At 37.9% G+C, this 19406-nt stretch overlaps 1 protein-coding gene and 1 non-coding gene across 4 annotated transcripts; one reads left to right on the top strand and one right to left on the bottom strand.

Moving 5' to 3' along the window:
- Positions 1–72, top strand: TRNAM-CAU (transfer RNA methionine (anticodon CAU)). The gene has a single exon. It is a non-coding gene; the product is annotated as a tRNA-Met (tRNA).
- A 7526-nt stretch (positions 73–7598) lies between these two features.
- On the bottom strand, positions 7599–17212 carry LOC149814319 (G-box-binding factor 3-like). Of its 3 annotated transcripts, none has more exons than XM_089988326.1 (12): positions 16967–17212; positions 14276–14412; positions 13711–13755; positions 13470–13562; positions 12241–12327; positions 11966–12019; positions 11343–11497; positions 11000–11088; positions 10377–10642; positions 9900–9977; positions 9189–9314; positions 7599–8676 (listed from the first exon to the last, which is right to left on the bottom strand). In XM_089988326.1, the coding sequence occupies exons 2-12, from the start codon at positions 14339–14341 to the stop codon at positions 8464–8466; spliced, it is 1272 nt and encodes a 423-aa protein (XP_089844452.1). In that variant the 5' UTR covers positions 14342–14412; positions 16967–17212; the 3' UTR covers positions 7599–8463. The 3 variants fall into 3 exon arrangements, with proteins under 3 accessions (XP_089844452.1, XP_089844454.1, XP_089844453.1); XM_089988328.1 differs by having other exon boundaries at positions 11969–12019; positions 16967–17203; XM_089988327.1 differs by having other exon boundaries at positions 14276–14364; positions 16967–17030.
- Between the last annotated feature and the right edge of the window lie 2194 nt (positions 17213–19406).

Here is a 19406-nt window from a genome sequence, read left to right on the forward strand (position 1 = left end):
ATCAGAGTGGCGCAGCGGAAGCGTGGTGGGCCCATAACCCACAGGTCCCAGGATCGAAACCTGGCTCTGATATTTATTCTTACAGAGGGCTTCTGCTCTAATCACTCTTTTTTTGCTTTTTGTTGTTTTATTATTTTCATGGCATCCAATAAACGGATATGAAATTGGCTTCTAGTTTCTTTCAAAGAAAAACTAGGCCTTAACAATCGTTCACATCAGTGCCTGGCCCTCACTTTGTTTCCACAATTCCTATCCCATTGGCAAAGAGATGACCACGCCTGGGCCTAGCCGCCATCAGTTTGACTTGACTCAAGTCTGGTCAACACTGCCGAGGGTGAGTAGTTCGCGAGTCAAGTTCATAGTTACAAATATCAGTGTTTTCTTTTTTAAAAAATTCAAATAAAAAAGAATCATGTTATTTTGCTCAGCTGATAAAAACGTAAATAATACGGCCAGAAATTGTTTTTTTAGTTTTCAATTTTATTTTAACCATTTTTTTCTGTAAAAAATGGTTTTTTTGTCTTAATTTATCTTTTGCGAGAAAATTTTAAAAAATTAATTTATCATAAAAACCTGACCGAGGCTGTACACCAAAAGAAGAAAACGTTTAGTAACTATGGTCAAGTCATAGAAACAGAAATTTCATCGTTATGAAGAATAATGTTTTCAACATCCTGCTAAACAATGGCTGTGCGGGGTTTCTTTGTTCATCGTCATTTCCTTTAGCAGAGAATCCTGCAGATCGGGAGAAATAGGACGAAGTGTTTGTTGATTTGATTGTGAGAGGGAAAGTTTCAAATATGAAAAGCCACAAGTTTGATATTGAAAAGTTTAATTGTCTTGATGATTTTAACATATGAAAATGCAAATGGAGGCTTTGCTAATCCAATATGGGTATGAAAAGGCATTGCTTAGAAAAGAAAAGAAAGATGGCACAACTATGAATGCACCAAAAGAGTTAGATAAAAAGCTCACACCAGAATTTTATTGGGTTTGTTTAAAGGTGTGCTTTTAAATATTGTCAAAGAAATCACAACAAAGGATCTACGAAAAAAACTTCAATCATTATATCAAACTAATTCTCACTAACCCAAATTAAAAAAAAAAAAAGTTGTACACTTTAAGAATGAAGTCATGTGCAAAGATGACCGAAAACTTAAATGAGTTCAACACCATCATCTATCAACTTAAAAGCATTGGGGTGAAAATGGATGATGAAGACAAAGCAATGACACTTGTTGGAATCATTGTTGGAATCATATGATACTTTGGTTACTATTTTATGTTGTAGTAATGTGGTTTCTTTTAATCCGAACTTTGTGAGTAGTGCTCTTCTTTCAAATGAACTTTGCAGGAATATCATGGTGGGTTTTTTCTGTCGATTATAAGAAAGAAACTCTTGTAATAAGAAGTTCATCAAGTGAGCAAGATAATTCAAAAGGTGACGTATGAAGTAAATCCAAGTTTCAATCAAAGTCAAGAGGTTGATGTGATAAAGATGCATGTTGGGATTGTGGTAAAAAGGGTTATATGAAGAATCATTGTCGATTTTAAAAAAGTTAAGAAAAAGATTAAAGTTTAAGAAAAGACTCTATCACAGAAAAGCAAGACACTGAAGCAAGGAATGAAACTAACCAAGTAGAAAAATCTAATTGTCCATGGCTAGAAGCAATCATTCATTCCACCTAGAATTGATTTTGGATAGACGTGTTGCATATCACATGTATCCCTATTAGTAGTGGTTTAACACATATGAACCATATAAAAGACCTTCTATTTTGATGGGAAACAACTTAATAAGTAAGACGGTTGGAGGTGACAATTCTATCATTGCCTCGGTTAATTTATTCATTACCGGAATAATTATAATATAAAGGTCAGACTCACCAAGTATCAGTAGTAACAGGATAACATTGTGTGTATATACAAAGGTAAGCATACATGAAACATACATCTTTCAGAACATAAGCAATGCAACATCATATCATAATGCATTCCAATGAGCAACTATAACAATACATTCAGCTAAGCAATTATAGCAAGTTCAAGCAACATATTATAAAATTTAAATATATTCAAGAATAAGCATTTGAATTATTAAGATATAGATCAAACAAACCTCGACCTTAGAGAATTGTAAGGTACATAAATTAAATCAGATATTCTTGAAATTACACATGATACATAAACCAATGCATAATGCATGAGGTAACTTTTATCTTCCATATTATCACTTGCTTTTGAATGCATGAACATGTTATTTGCAATCAATTTAAGTTTTCTCATGAATCCTCTGTGAGTACTGTCATAGGTAAACATCGAAGTATAGGATAATACCAAAGATATTTTTGCACACACAATTTATATTTTATTGACCTGGTTTGCACATATTTCTTAGAACAACATCGAGCATTCTTACTCTAGTTGACTATCGTGTGACGTCATTGGGCATCCTCACCCAAGACAATTCTCGGTATCATCAGGCATCCTCACCCTAACCAAGTCTTGGTATACCAATACACTGCCAATTGAAGCAATCAGACTTTCCTTAGTTCTCAATGATGAAAAAGTCCTTTACTACCTTGGTTGAGGATACAAACCACAATATTAGACTCTTTGGAAGAACAGAACAACACTACGGAGTTATCTACTATACTATCTCCCACGACCACCATCCAAGGATCCCAATATTATCAAAGGACAACCAAAGTATATTTTTATATCTTTAATTTTCATATGTTATTTTCATAGAACGGTCTTGAATCCTCAACATCCATAGCATGCACTCATGTCATATGAGCTCTTATCAACACAAATATGCATATAATTTCATACAACATCCGATTGGACAATCTTCTAGCTCAGACATATTAGGATACCCACCATGTGCAAATATGTATCATTTATAAATAAAAAAATTTATAAAATATGGCACCACCACACAACCTCAATAGGCCCACATGTTGCTCAACAACATGTTACACAATCATATTAGTGCACTTATGGCACCATATGGATTCTTTTAAACCACTTGCTCACTCATGAGCATTAACACATTCATGCACGTTTTTCATGTCTTATAACACATTATATCATATTGCATATTAAAACATCATATTCCATATCATAACATCATGCGGTATATAATCCTATTATGTTGCATATTAACTCATCATGCAGCCCATTATAGCATTATGTCAAAAATTTACAGCATAATATTATAAATATGTTCACAACTAATGGCACAACCATATAACCTCATTAGACCCACATACAATACATCAACTGATCATGTATCCATCTGATTCATCTCTAAAACTAAGCCATGTACATCTTATTCACTTTTGGAACCATGACATGCATTCAACCACAAGTTTCCAATTCAGAACTGTTACGACATAATTTCTTAGTCAATACAAATTTTTCCACAATTGATATAAAATGATCTTGGCTGAGGTTTTTAATGTAGGTTCATATGCATGTTAGTTGTTTGCAAAAAAAATTTAGACCTAAACTCATTTTAGATCAAGAAATAAAAATTTTGAGAACACTAACTATTTTCTGTTTCTAGAACAATCTCGATCGGTTCAGTCTTTCCAATAAAAATTCAGTCATGTATCACACAAAATAAAATAATTTTTGAGATTTTTATTATGGGTGGCTTGATATATTTGACACAAGTTCCCAAAAACTCATACTTAAATTTATTTCTTACAAATAATTAAATTTTTTATAAAAAATGCTATTTATGTTATTTAACATACTATTTTTTTCAGAAGTTACAAGTTCTTGACAAAAATTATATAATTTTTAATTTTCAAACCATGAAGAATCACTATACAAGATTTTTATTGTGTATTCTTTCATATACAAACTAACACATATAAAAATCTCAACCATAAATTCAAAATATTTTGGGAGGTATAATTTTTACAAAAATGTGCAGCCTATACAGATTTTTTGTCAGGAAAGAAATTTTTTATCAACTTGCAGAGGTCATATATCAGAAGCTATGGTCATTTAAGTCAATTTTTTTTTTTTTAGAATTGCTTTCATATATTTGAAATATCCCCATAATTTTTCAAGATTTATGGGTTCACTGTTTTGAGGAACCAAATTTATTTTTAAGGCTGGTCAGAATAAATAAACAAAACAACATGTAGTTTTCAAGAAACATATAAAAAACTTTATATTTTTTTTATCAAAAACACCAAAAATATATCTTTGGAAGTTTTGTCCTAGCTAGAGCAATTTTTGCTTCAACTTCAGGAAGTTGTTGTGGATGGGATCCCATCTGATGGGGAAGAAGTGGACTTTTTTGTCTGAGGTGCTCCGATTGGAATAGATGTTCAGATCGGGTGAGTTGATCAACTCCTTTTGCCCAGTTCAAGGAAATAGTGAGAGATGGTAGTATTCGTGACACTTTCTGCTGGACACTACTCTCATGGGTTGGTTCATAAATTTCTTTTGTTAACTGATCCAAACACACAACATTGACTTCCTTCTGACTTTTTTGTTTCTCTTGTGCGGTGTGTCCCATCTTGATGATTGACACGATGGTCCATCTTGAAACTGACTGATATTTTCTCATGTCTTCTTTCGATAAAGGATATTAAACTTTTCTTCAAATCTGGTACATGTCTCACATTTTCAAGTGTTTTAATTATTTTATCAAATATTCTTATACATCACATATCTCGTTCTCTAAAAATTCGCATGATATTTTAAGAATGTTGTTTTTTCATAAAAATCTTAAACAAATGTTGGCATATATATAATACAAAACCAACAAAATTGTTTTTATTGTGATAATATCGTGATAAAAGTAATTTCAAAGTTATGATAATATCATGTTTTTTTCTCGACGTTATATCAACATTTTTCTTTTAAATATGCTGATATTTGTTACTATGGATAGAAGCAGGGATGAACATCATACCAGCCTAGGCAAGCTTGCCCGTCGAGCTTGATCTAAACTATTTTGAGCACATTTAAAATTCAACCCAGAAAAAACTTTCAGCTATTGGGCTTGGGCCTAAGTTTAAATGATTCGACTAAGTTTTAAAACCTTCATGCAATTCAAAAAGGTCATCCCCAATGTTGCCTCATATTCTATGATATTGTGAAGAATAAATAATAGATTGAATTAAAATAAAAAAAATAGAAAGGAGAAAGGAAGAAACACTGCATACATGTGGTTTAATCAAAAGGCTATATCGAAAGGAAAAAACCCATTGAATCTTTCTTTTTCACTATTAAATCTTTCAAGTAATATATGCTCTATAAGATATCTTATTATGAGCCATATTTGGTGGTTCAAGAATTCTTCTATAACTCAAGTGGCACAATAAAAGCATTTTTTATTTTTTATTAAATGATTTAGCTATTGGATTTCATTTGCCCCAGGCTTGGGAGCTATTTCATTCTACTTAGTAAAATTGCAAATGGGTCGGATCCGGACATTTTTTAGTTGTTCCATATCTGACCCTGCCCCCCCCCCCCCCCCCCATGTATTTAGTTGTTCCGAATCCGACCCCTTTGCATCCCTACTACATAGATTGATTTAACAGAGAGCTACCTAACTTTCAATCATTTTTGAAAAGCTCACCCAACTTTTTAGTTATTAAGCTCAGTCGCCTCCTTTTTTTCGTTGGTGTTTCAAAGACACGCTTGTCGCTTGGTCCTAAATCATTTGAGTTAACCTTTTCTTTTTTAAAGGCAAGCTGGGATTAGGCAGACACCTACCAGTTATACAACGATATCATTGATATTTGAACTTGCAACGTCCCAACACAAGGTGACGCCCACTAGCTGCTCCTACCAGACAAGCGAAGCCCGCATTGGTCATTTGAGTTAACTCTGTTTAGATGAAAAACAGAACTAAAATGCTCATATCATTGATTCCTTTAATGAAAAGGGGCGCAAGTTGTTTCATTTAAAAAGAACGAAAGGGTTATCTTACAATTCAGGGGGATATTGAAATCTCATTCAGATAATGCAGGAAGTTAAATAGAATAAATGAAATTTTGAGTCGCCTTCTGTAAATAGCTGATAAGTTGAATCCTCTTTTATAAACTAGTCTTAGTAAAATTAGCCACAGTCCTCACCCGGTATGACCAACGGTATTACGACATCTTTTTGTGTAATTTGCATATAAGCTCCTAATGTATGAAAATTTTATGTTTAACAGATTCAGTGTTCAGGTACTTAACATAAAATGCCCAGATTTTTAAAAAATTGCCACCTACTTAGAGTTACTTTTTATGTCACATTAACTCTCGTCTTTGTTTAAATAGTTGAAGGCCATTTCAGCATCTCCCCAATTTTTGTAATAGTTAAAGGTAAAACAAGTAACTTTTACGGATAAGGCAAGCATTTTATCTTAAATATTTAAAAAAAATTGGTGGCTAAATAGGTTTTCTTTGGAAAGTGCAAGAGATCTCCTCGTAACCCGCCAGTTCAATAGTGACCAAAAAGTAGATATCATTAGCCTGTTGAAGCATCAAAAGGTCTTCCAAACCAGGAAGTTGGTGGGTGCATTATCAAAGGCACGCCTTTTGTTCAAAGAGAGTAGAGCCTACGTGCTTGAACATTAGGTGTTTGTGATACGTGCTTGATGGGTTTTTCAGGGTTTTTCCTTTAATTTTTAAATTTTAACCGTACAGATGTGATCTATGTATTTGATTTTATAGGGATCAACTCTTAAAGTGTTGGATTCCCACACATGAGTGAGTTTTTATAAGGTTTGAAAAATCAATGGTCCTAAATCTTTGTAAATTTTCAAGGTTCCAAATAACATTTTTTCATCGAAAACACATGAACCGGGTGTGAATTCCTCGTAAATCCACCATGCCCAACACATTTATGGGTCAGAACTGCAAAAAAAAATATCAAAAAACACCAAAAAAACAGAAAAACCCATCAAACACGTATGACAAGCACCTAATGTTGAAGCACCTATACTCTACTCGTGTCCAAGATGCCAAAATAAATGCACTGCCCAAGTCTAGTCTAATCATATCTGGGTTTGGAATCAGATGGTGTCAGCTAAACCCAAATACGGATTTGACTAGCTTAAAATCCAACATTTACATGCATTCAGATTCGGATGCAAAACTCAATAGTGAGTCCAGACCTAATTAATTTTGGCTACTGAATTTGACTAAACAGATTCTTATTCGGTTAGATAGTCAACCTAAATCTTAACCCTTTACAACCCTTTCAAGTTCTAATCCGAAGGAAGAATTCAAGCCTCTTCTCAGCGCACAGTAGCACACTCGATGTCATAGATTTCATTCTCAGAAACATCTCCGCAAGGGTAAAACTTATACTTTTGATCATTTTGGTTTTATGGAGAAATCTCAAAAAAAAAAGTCAGCATATATGAAAATATAAAATATGTAAAAGATAAATGAAGTGTAAAAAAAGTATAATATTAAAAAAATCACAAAACAGTTTTTTTAGTGTGATAAAAACAATATACATTCAAGATAAGTGATATCTTGAAGCTTTGGAAATATCCATAAAAACACTAACATCAGCACAAGTGACGCTAATGTGGATCCATCAAGAAAATGAAATGTCCTCGGCATGCAAACCTGGATAAGTTAACCAACCTGCATTTATACCCAACCGAATTGGTTCTTTACAATGTGTACCTACAACGACCATACAAACCTAGTTGATACCCAAATCCGACAACCCAACTGTACGTAGTTAACACCCAAATCCTAGTGTACCCAAACTCATTTATTCCTGTGCCCATAACAACCTGATCCGATATACATAACTTTCCATGGACTCGTATTTGTTCATACCCAAGTTATTCCAACCTAAGCCATTATGAACACAAAGCAAACTCAAACAGACCCATTAAGGGGATGACCCGAAATGCTATTAGACATGATATAAACCCGAACCCAATAACCATATGGACCTGCCACATACCCAAAGAGGTTGGTTGTCGGCATGACTTTGATCTTTCTGGCTAGACCAAAAAGAAACAGAGAACCAACATCAACAATTGGGGCCTGTTTGGAATCTGTAGCTGGGATGGGCGTTTATGGAGTTAGGAATTTGAAGTGGCAGCTACCAAATCCATGATTTAGTGTAAATACAAGGGAGAAAGGGCCTCACTTCCCATCCCAAATGCATAAACGCCCATTCCTAGTGTCGAGATTCCAAACAGGACCAAGGTAGTTTGACCAAGATTTTACCTCAGGACCACCAAATGCATAAACGCCCATCCCAGAGCCAAGATTCCAAACAGACCCTTAGTTCTTTGTTCATGTAAAAAGATTCATTCCTCTGACTCCACAAGAGAGCACAATTGCTTTCGATTCTCCCTCTCTGTATCTCCAGCTACTTCCTAGTTACAGTAGTTAAGGGGTGAATTTGGGCCCAAGAAACTTGCCCAAAAAACTATAGGGGTTGAATGGAGTCTTCAGAAGCTGCTGAAAGGATTCAACCTGCAGCCACTGCATCAGTCCGTGAGTTTGATTCCAGCAATTGGTGCAGCTTCACGGTGTTCTCGTTGCTCTCTCGCAGCCCGCTTCGCTTCGTCTGGCTGGAATTGCCCGTTCTCGATAGAAAATTCTTGATGCCGACTTGCTGAGATTCAATCCTGTCTGGGATGGCACCCCCCGCATGCTCTAGCTGTGCCTTCTTGAGTTTCTCCTGCAAAACAAACGTAACACATTTAGGCTGTTTGGGAAACTTGCATTTTGATGAAAATTCCATTTCCCTGTGTTGCCAAAATATGGCTTGCCAAAAAAGTGGTGTTGAGAATGGAGTTGCCAAAACATCCTATTGCGAATGGTGTTGAAATGTGGTATTGGGAGTGCCAACTTCATCCTCAATGCAGTGTTTTGGCAACACCACTATCCCCAAACAGCAGAAAGCACGAGAGCACTTATGGAAACCACAACACACTCCGATTCAAGGCTCCCAAACTGAGCCCTAACCCCTAATCATGTTTCATCCAAGTTCACATTGCACATATGCCAAGGAAAGCATGTGATACAGAGCATTGCTAGATTGTGGAAACTAAAGCCCATCTGGGTTGTATCGCCAATGCTCAGTCCAACAAAGCATCAGATCCATATGCTTTCACAACCAAAAAAGCAAAATGAAATTGATTTAATTGTGCCCGAACCACAAAAAGGAAATTAAAGGGAAGATGAGAATACCATCAGAGAGGAGGTTTCTAGCTTTAGCTTCTCAGATTTTTCCTTCAAGCGGTTTAATTCATCTCTGAGATCCAGGTTCTCACAGCTGAGCGTCTGGACCTTCACTGCTAATTCCTCGCTCTCAGACTGAAAAGAATATGAATGATCAGCATCACAAGCACAATCACGTGTGTGTAGGAGAGAGAGAGATGAAAGAAACATCAACATTACTAAGGCAGGTGATCAACAAAGAGTTGAGCCCGCAAGCAAACAACAGACCCAAAACAAAGGGCCGAAAGCATGAAGGCAAAACAGAGAAAAAAGAACACAGAGATCAGCCAAGGTCATGAGGAAGAGAGGGCGGCTGAAGGGGGTGGATAACATGGGAAGAGAGGCACAAATTGCGTACACATCAGCCAAGATGCAATGGACGAACTTATCTAAGGCAACCGGAATTTGACGGAAGATCGCATTGTTGTGAGACATCCACACAAGAAGTAAAAAGCCAAGTTCTTCAGATCAGCCGCCACAGCTTGCAACTGCAAACCTGCGGCGGGCCCCACAGAAGGTTGAGCGCAAAGGATTCCTGTCTCACGATGACTTCAGGCTGATTCCACGTACTTTTAAAGAGATCCACAAAGATTGGACAGGCCCAAAAGAGGTGGTAGGTGGATTCTTCCGCCGCTTGTGGGCTCACAGTTAGACGAGAGAGAGAGAGAGAGAGAGAGAGACCTGTTTCCTCAATCTTGACCTCCTTGCAGACTCACGGTTAGACTGCTTCCTCCTTTCTCGCTTCAGTTCACGTTCATCCTGCAACCACATATGAAAAGGGTATGTAAATGCTCAACAGAACCAAATCAGTTTGTTGATGCATCCTGTAAGATTGGCCACAGAATGTCCAGGCTAAACAAACTATACAGCAGATTTTAGACTAAACAAACTACTAGGCATATCCATTTTTTTCCAACAGTGTAAAGGATGATATCTCATTTCCAATGAAAATCAATTTTTTGGAATCTTTCTTATATCTCACATCGGCAGATGGAATTAGAAAAGTTCATGGATAGCCCATTAGCAGTTTGCATCACCATTGAATCCTAGCCATAAAAGCCTACATTCCACATATGACTGAATCTTTTCTAGGCTCCACCTTTTAATTCCATAAACAAAAAACGCTAAATGAGAGACCGACAAATTCAAAGAACACACCTGTAACGAAAGCTCAGATGGCAGAACATCACTTGGAACAATAGAACCAACTGCCTGAAGACCAGAAGTTGCAGTCCCTGTCTTGCCTTTGGCTGGTATGAGGTTTCTGAACTCCATCCCTGGAGTCATGCCAGAGACAAGCACACACCCCATCGTCTTGCTTGCAGGTGGCACTGTAGTAACTCCTAAAGGTCTACTAACGGATGTATTAGACTCCCCACAATGAACACCAAGCTGAACATTAGGATCGACTTTGCTGTTTTTTCCTGTCAATAAGGGAACAAATTTCAGTTAAATCATCAAATTTTCAACTGACAAAAGTGGAATGGACATCCATCAAGTACAGAAAACTATGCTCTGTTAGCAGCAGCTATCCAAGGCAAGAGCCAGAAGAAAGACAAATGTGTCCTTGAAAAATAAACCGCCCACTTATACCTCTTTTGAAAACAAAAGAGAGAGATGGATGCTTAACAATACAAGATACTGAAATCCCTGAAAAGTAGATTCCGTAGACATCCTCCACAAGAAAATAATAATTATAATTATAATTACAATTAATACTATTTATGATGATGAATCCAAAAGTCCATGGAAATACACAGAAAATGCTTTTTATTGCATACCCTTGGATGTCATTTCTTCAGCCATCCTTTTCCTCACAGCAGTATTCCCATCACTTCCGTCACTTGAGCCTTCCATGTCACTGTCTGAACTGCAGATTTTTTTTTTCAGAATTGATACAATAGTCAAGTTTAAGCCAACAAAAAGAAAAACCAAACAGATAAGCCATCCAGAGACTCAAACCAACCAACCGCCAAAATAACCAAGTAAAGGATCCCTTTAGCAGCAAGTGTCATTTTAATAACAAAGGTGCCTACTGCCTAAGCCCTAGACCTGAATACCGATTATACACAAAGTTTTCTTTATAAAAACTTGACTAGAGGATAATGCTACAAATCAACAAACCTTTGTGATTGTCCATAGGCCTGGCCACCTGCAGTATCAATGTTTCCATTGCCGGTTGACACAGGAAGCCCGTCAAATCCTTTTAGTTTCTTTATCAATCCTCGGTCCTTACTTGATGATTTGGTAGATTTGGTAGGTGTTTCTGTGCTCATGCCCTGAATCAATAGTAGTAGAAAGTATAAATGAGCTATGGACAGGGTAGCAGACGAATGACCTTATCAGTCATGATATGCACAGAGAAATCCATATTCTGAAAATTAATCTCTAGTATCCATATTGTCATTTTAATATCTAGGTTCTCCATTGTCAGTCAAAGTTTTAAATGGTGAAATCCCTTCAAGACTCAAACAGACCCATGATGTTGAGCTCCAAGCGGCTGACGTACTCGGTCAAGTTCAAGTCCATTAGAACGACATTGACTTGGAGTAACTCATTTCAGGATATTATAATCATTCAAATTTTGAGGCTGCAAACACCTCAGAACTATTAATTTGGACTTGAATCAATTCGATCAGACCACCCAAGCTCTAGGTCAGGTTATCATTTCTGCATAAACCAAATGCCAAGTTTAGAAAGTGATGCGATCAACATAATGAGAAAGTTAAGAAGATAGTGTCCAATACCACCGTTTCATTTGTCCCAGATGATGTAGTCGCATGCCCGTGTGGATGCGGACCCTGTGCACATTAAAATCAAAGACGTAAAAATAGATTTAAAAAAGGACTTATCTTCAGTCATCAGAAAAAAAAATCTACACTTTTCTTCTTCATTGATCTTCAGAAAACATTTGAAATCCTGAAACTTCTACAAACTTGGCAATCAACATGTTCTGTACTACTACAGATGCAAATCTTATAAAATTATTGCTAATATTAATGTCAAAAGTAACAAGACTCACAAGTGGCATAGAAGGATGATGAGCATAAACTCCTCCATGTGAGTATAGTGCTGCATATGCTGGTGATCCATAAGGTGGAAAAACAGCCTGCAATACAAAGTAGGAAGCATAGACAGTGTTAGCAACCTTGAGAATATGATTCTACCTAGAATTCTCCCTATTTTATTAACAGGAAAAGAATGAAAACTTCCGAGATTTATGAAGCTGTGAAATGGCAAGCATCATGATCTGCAAAATGTGTGTGTGCGTGCACGTGTGCAGTGATGCCATCAATTATTCCAAATAAAAGGAATTTCAAGAAATAGGTAAATAACACAAACAGAAGACTTTCATACAAACCAAACTTGATTTGTTAATGGGTCAGATTGGGTCGAACCTAATCCATTAACTTATGATTCGGATTCAGGTTTGGGAACTGTTGGGTCAGGCATTTGGAAACCCAAATCTGACTATATTTTTGTTCTTTTGAATCCCAAACCCACTATTTTATGGGCAGAATATATTTTGGGTTGGCCCAACCAAGCCAATCAAGCCAAGTATATTCATATAGGGTGTACATTATATAAAAATGCCAACAAAGACAGCCTGTACAGCGGTTACCTAGCGTTGCCTTCGCGAAGAGGTTCAACAATTTACGCATGCATTTAAATGATAACACATTCTGGTGTTGTAGGGTACGTACCGGGTGTCTATCTAATCAACGCAAATCCAAACCTAAACATGGTCAGGTGTGAAAAAAATATCCCAAATTGGCACCTTTCTACCCACGTCTTCACAGTCCCTCCCAAATCCTATATTTTGGATTCAGGCCAGTGGCACACAACCACAGATCCCTAAAGCAAGCACCACAAGGATAACTGACTGGCCCCTTATGGTCTTAACTCATATCACCCAACAACCCCAGAAGTCCCCGTCCCCCCTTCCCTTGCCAGGCTGGGTAGCCCCTCATGGGAATTGAACCTGAGAACCTCAGCTAATCTTGTATTTCTTTATTGATCCACCACCAAAAAATTGAAGGATTTCCATTTGAAACAGAAAAAGTTGTGGCCCATGACATACTGGACTTTCAGATGCAAGCTATCAAGTAATACCCTGGAAAATTCAAGGACCAGAAAACCAAACTAAATACACATGAAGACAACCTTCATACTGTTACATGTGTGATCGTGTCTGTCTGACATTTGCACACATTCTGTTCCATGGTAACCTGAATAAAAAAGCTTGAATACCTGTGGTGCCCACATATATGGAAGAGGAGTATGGCCAGATGCAACAGCAGATCCAAAATAAGGGTATGGCACACCAACTCCTGTGTAGTATGCCTGCACAATCAATAAACAAACAATGCTATGGTCAGGAAGAACTTTGAAAACTGCCCGAGGCTATATGAAACACACACACACACACACACACACACACACACACACACACACACACACACACACACACACACACAGAGAGAGAGCTAACTTGGAAAGCTGTCCAATCAGGATAAGCAGGTATTGGAGGATGTTCCTAAACAACAGAAGGATTGAAGTAGTCAGAGTCCATATGCTATAGTTAAGGTGTCAATAAAAATAAAACAAGAACCAGAGAAAGCAACAGTGAAAGACCTGTCACACCAAGTATCCTCAATTCTTTGATATGTATTAGGCATTATGAACTTAAAAGCACATTCCCTCTACATACTCATTAGGGATTTACACACACACACACACAAGGGTAGGGGTGAAGAAAAACTAGCTCAGACTTTAGTCAACCTCCGTCTGAGATAGCTTTTCCCTAATCCTTCAAAGTGTTCTATCAAGATTACAACATGTCTGATAGCATTCACTCAATTAACATAAGCTAGAAAAGACCTCAACATTCTGAAATTGATAAGGATCTGAAGATTCTGAACTGAGGTCCAAATAAAACATACATCATACAAAACCTTCACCTAAAGAATGTTCTTAAAATGGATAATTTACCTAATTTACTCAATAGTCAGCAATTCATCTCCTTGAAAAATAAGTAAAACAAAAGATAAGCTTACCTGTGCAGGTGAAGATGCTTTGTCCAACTTTGATGATGTTCCACCTTCTGTGTTCCCCATGCCCATCAGGTAATTTAGATCTTAAAATGCTATTAACAGTGTGAGAGAACCAAAAATCAAAATGCAGTGTTCTCCGTCTGAAATCAGTTGGGAAACTATGTTATTAAAGCCAAAGATAGAGCCACTACAGGTTAAAGAAGATCAAGGATATTCTAGGAAACTTCTTGTAACTGTATGATACTAATTAGAGTGAACAGAACTAAAGATTTGGATCGCACAAATCCTGCATCTAGCAATAGGAAAAATGCACAGGCAAGACTACAATCTGACATTAACTGATATAACATAGCTAAGAGATACTAGAACACACTTACAACTGTGACATCCACCAATTACAAGATGTCTCATGGTTACCCTAAAATATAAACTACTATATGCATGTAACACTTATAAGCATGTACACATGAACACTCACACATGCCACATAAAACACACAAGTAGTCTACTTGCTGCAGAGCAAATTCTAAATTTACAACAGTTATCCTTTCGACATTCATAGATTGATAAATCATGCGGAGCAGGTACCGGCTACCAAGATACACTTAAGACATGAAGCAAGCTTGACGACATCAAAGACAACGCAATTGCAAGCGCTGACAGTTGAATAAAAAGAAGACAAGATGGAGAACACAGAAGGAACATAAAAAGAAGAGGCCACAAGGTGCAGCTCAAAAAAAAATAGTAAAAGGTACAAACGTGGAGTTCCCAGCCACCAAACATGCAGCAGATCAACATTTACAAAAAGGCTTCTGTTCACATTCACATCGTTGAGACACTACACAGAGGCCTCCATATGCAATAAATTTCTTCACCAGGTCTGGCCACTAAGGTATTTCAAACCCAAATATAACTATAAAAAACATATCCATCATTTTTCTTTTCATGATATTACAGAATTTCCCAAACTTCATTCCCCCCGACTGAGGCTGCTTACTTAAATGTTAATCAATCAGCAAACCTATTGCTTCAGTGATTACCAAGAGTAGCAGTTTTTCATTGAAAACTGAGACCAGACCAAAAAGGAGGAAAAAGGGCGTGTATAAATAGGTGTGTTTGTGTCATGGTGCATACCGTTTGAAACTACGAGTTGTTCCTGCCCTGATGGTTGACATATGCAGCAAGAAAACTAGCTGTTTCGCATCGGTGGAATAGCATTTAACGAAATTGGAACCACATCAATAAAATGATTAACAATCACAAATTGATCAAGATCTCCACACGCTATTAGCTGGACAAGTTCACATGATCTCAAGTGCCACTATGATGAACATCGAGTGTCATAACTTATAACTCATAACCTCATCATCATTAGCATGCATGGTCTAGAATATAAATCTCAGTGGAGTATCACACTAATGCTATGAAATATCAGGTCTATCGCACAAATAAACCAACTTGTACGCTGCCAATTAAGCAAAACTTCAGTAGTCCATATAAAATGATTTTAAACACGACTACATAATTGGTCTAGAATATAAATCAACTTGTATTCTTTACCCTTTTCTTTCTATTTTTTTTTAGCAAAGCTTCCTATGCCACCAAGCCTATAGCCAAAACCAGTGATTGAAGACAAAGCAGACCGACCTAAATTTCACAATCCAACTCAGGGATTAGTCGAGAATCTAGTAGGACTCTGGCCACAATTCAATCTCCAGGAACTCAGTTTGTAACAAAGGGAAGCTGCCTGAGCCAGGAAGCAGGTTAAGAATTCTACAAAGTGGTACAAGCACCTCCTGGTGACCTCCCCAGATCCACCAATGAAGAGCTTCCATAAAGGCATGGACTCATGTTCCAGAATTGTGCCCAATCACCCGAAACAGAGAGAGATGGAGTGCCTTTTTTTTCCTCTATTCCCTTCTCTTTTCCCCTTTCTTAATAAGCGTCTGTTTCCTAGTCAGAATATGAAGCTAACAAAGATACTGGTTCTCCTTCTCAATAAACTTCCCCTCCTATCCCTATTTCTCTGTTGATCGATCACGCAGATCAGTCACAGATAACGAATCCCTCATCCTCCTCCATTCGTGCCTGTGCGGTATCGCACGCGTATGAATTATTTCTTGCTTTTTATGGTTTTTTCAATTTGTAACCTTTTCCTTCAACAATTCACCTACATAACTCTTCTAAAGGGTTCTCATAAATAATAAATAAAATAAAGAGAATTCAGATTTCTCGCTAAACGATACCTTTTCCCCCCTTTTCAATCCGTAAAGTTTTCTAATTTCAGCAAACGCTTCGTTGTTCCACTTAAGATCACTAGAACTCCTTGAGATCAACAAGCATAACAAAGCGTTAAAAAAAATTGCGATCTAATTGCTCTTTCCACGAATTCAATTAAACATGCCGCTTTTCCACTAAACACTATCAAATTTCCACTTCAGAAACTCAGAAAAATCCGTAAGATGCGATTTTCCGAATCTTTCAAGCAAGTAACACGACGAAAAACGAAACAAAAACTTAATCTCGACTCAACGAACCACAGAAATCCACAGCCTCAGCCATCTAATCATCATCAACATGCCAAAAGATCACAGATGTCCGAAATAGATCCTAATCAAACAGAGGAACAAACGAACAAGGAGAAAAAACATATTTAAAAAACAAAACAAAAAAAACTCTCGCCGGAGATCTCACCGGAAACGCGAACACTTCGCAGCAGAAAGAAACCGGAAACCTCTCGCTCCGTTCCGGCGATCCGAACGCCGTCCGTCCGAGACGATTCTCAAACCGTCTCGGAAACCAAAAGAAACCCGTACATACTCCTCTTCCACTCCTTCCTTCTTCCTGTTCCGACGATCCGAACGCCGTCCGTCCAAGTCGAGTCACGACCGTCTCAGAAACGAAAAACCACCGGCCTTCTTTTCTTCTTCCTTCCCGCCGAGAGAGAGAGATATGAAGGAGGGAAGAGAGAGGGAAGGGCCGCCAGGCGGCTCGCCACGTCATCAGACGCGTGTCAGTAAACGCACAGGTCTATGCAACTGCCGATGGTGGTCGCCGAGTTGGCAATTGTGATTCGTGCAGGCGATATGAATTATATTCCGCGTCTTATGGACCGTACACGTGTCTTCGGTGAGGCCTCGCCTAAGCGTCCATCGCTCCCCCTCCTTCGCCAGCTAATCCATCCCGTCACGTGGCTGACGTGGTCACGGATTTAACCGATTTGGCGGGTTCCCTTCGCGTCCGTCAAAGCCCCTTCCTCTGGTTTCGTAATTGGATCAAATTAACCCTATTTTTTATGTTCATGACTATAACACCCTCAGTATTTATACCTAATGGCCAAAAGGTCATTGTTTGATAAGGATGGGGACAAGGTCTTTATCCCGCCCCGTCTCAAAATAATGATTGGGGACATTGGATCTCCATCCCAGACTCGTCCATGTTCTCGTTCTCGCGATTTTAAAACTCGTTGAGTCGTCACTTGGCTCATCCTTTAATTATCCGTGATTAGGTCGGGTTAACTCGGTGACTCAACCGGGTCACGTTAACTTTGTATTTATATAAAATATATAAATATATGTATATATTATCATTATGTATACTTTATAATATTTTATCAATATATTATATATAATATATATTATATGATATTTTTATAATATATTTAATGTATACTTTTATTAATATATGTATAAATATATTTTTATATCTAATATATAATATTTATATTAGATTTTATATAATATATGTAATTATATATAATATATTATATATGAATATATATGCATGACTCGCCCATGACTCGATTGACTTGTCTATAACTCGGTTGGGTTTTGTTTAAAACGAGTTTATAGTATTTTTGACTTAATAATAGTGCGATCCGGGTCGAGTCAAGTGAGTCATTGGGTTGACCCGATGAGTTTCTAAAGTATAAATTTATTATCTTTGTTTTCTCCTATTGCATTGGCTAGGAGGAGAATGAGAGGTTGAGAGGGTAAGTTATCACACAAAACGGGACATAGAGCCTTAAGAGGAGGTCGAAGGGTCGACCAAGCTGATCGAAAGAAAGAAATGAAGGAGAACTGAAGAAGTCGAAAAGGTTATTTTAGGCTTTAAGATTAGAAATTTAATATTAAGAATATATATGATTATATGTCATTTTATTAAATAACTAAGTGTAAGTTTATCCCCGACTCCATCTTGCATGGATTTTTATTTTCACCTTCATTCTCGGTCCATTCCCTATTTAAACAATCACGGGTTGATCCAGATTTCCCAGGTCCACCGCCATCCTTATTTGATCTCTCTCTCTCTCTCTCTCTCTCTCTCTCTCTCTATATATATATATATATATATATATATATATATATATAGCCGAACCACTAGGGATGGCAGTGGACTAGAGAAAAATGTGGCCCCACCCGCCTTGCCCCGTTTAGACTAGGGATGGCAATGGACCGGGGCGGAGGCAGGAGACAAGGTCTCCACCCCTGCCCCGTCTCAAAATACGAACCTCCATCCCTGTTCCATGTCCTCCATCCCCGGTCCAAACAGGGGTGAGGCGGGCCCATTTCTCCTCGGCCTATTGTCATCCCTTAGAAGGATTGGGGATGGAGCGGGGTGGGGCGGGGGCAAGGCGGGGATCGGGACGGGGGAAAGCGTCAGTCCATCCCCGTTTCATACCCTTCATCCCCGGTCCAAACGGGGTGAGGCGGGGCGGGCTCCGCTTTCCCCGGGTCCACTGTCATCCCTAGTTTGGACTAGGAATGAAGGTCATGAAATGAGGATGGAGGTGGGGATGAAGGTTAAAATCAAGACCTGTGCAGGGATAGATTTATACTTTCTCACACCCTGCCCCTAATCCCCGATCCTCGTTAGTAAAATAACTAAAATACCTTTATAGATGGCAGTAGATCAGGGATAAACGGGGCCCCACCTTGCTTCATTTGAACTGGCGATGGAGGGCATGAAACGAATATAGAGGTTAAAATTAGAACCTGTGTGGGGATGAAGGCGAGGATGGAGAACAAAATTTTGAGACGAAGCACGGGTGGATAGCTTGTCCTATGTCTCTGTCCTAATCCACTTCCATCCTTATGAACCATTGAACATAGATGTCCAAGCATAACTCATTGTT

Source organism: Nuphar pumila, chromosome 15 (genome assembly GCF_984573655.1).
Source record: "Nuphar pumila chromosome 15, dmNupPumi1.hap1.1, whole genome shotgun sequence".
NCBI lineage: Eukaryota > Viridiplantae > Streptophyta > Magnoliopsida > Nymphaeales > Nymphaeaceae > Nuphar > Nuphar pumila.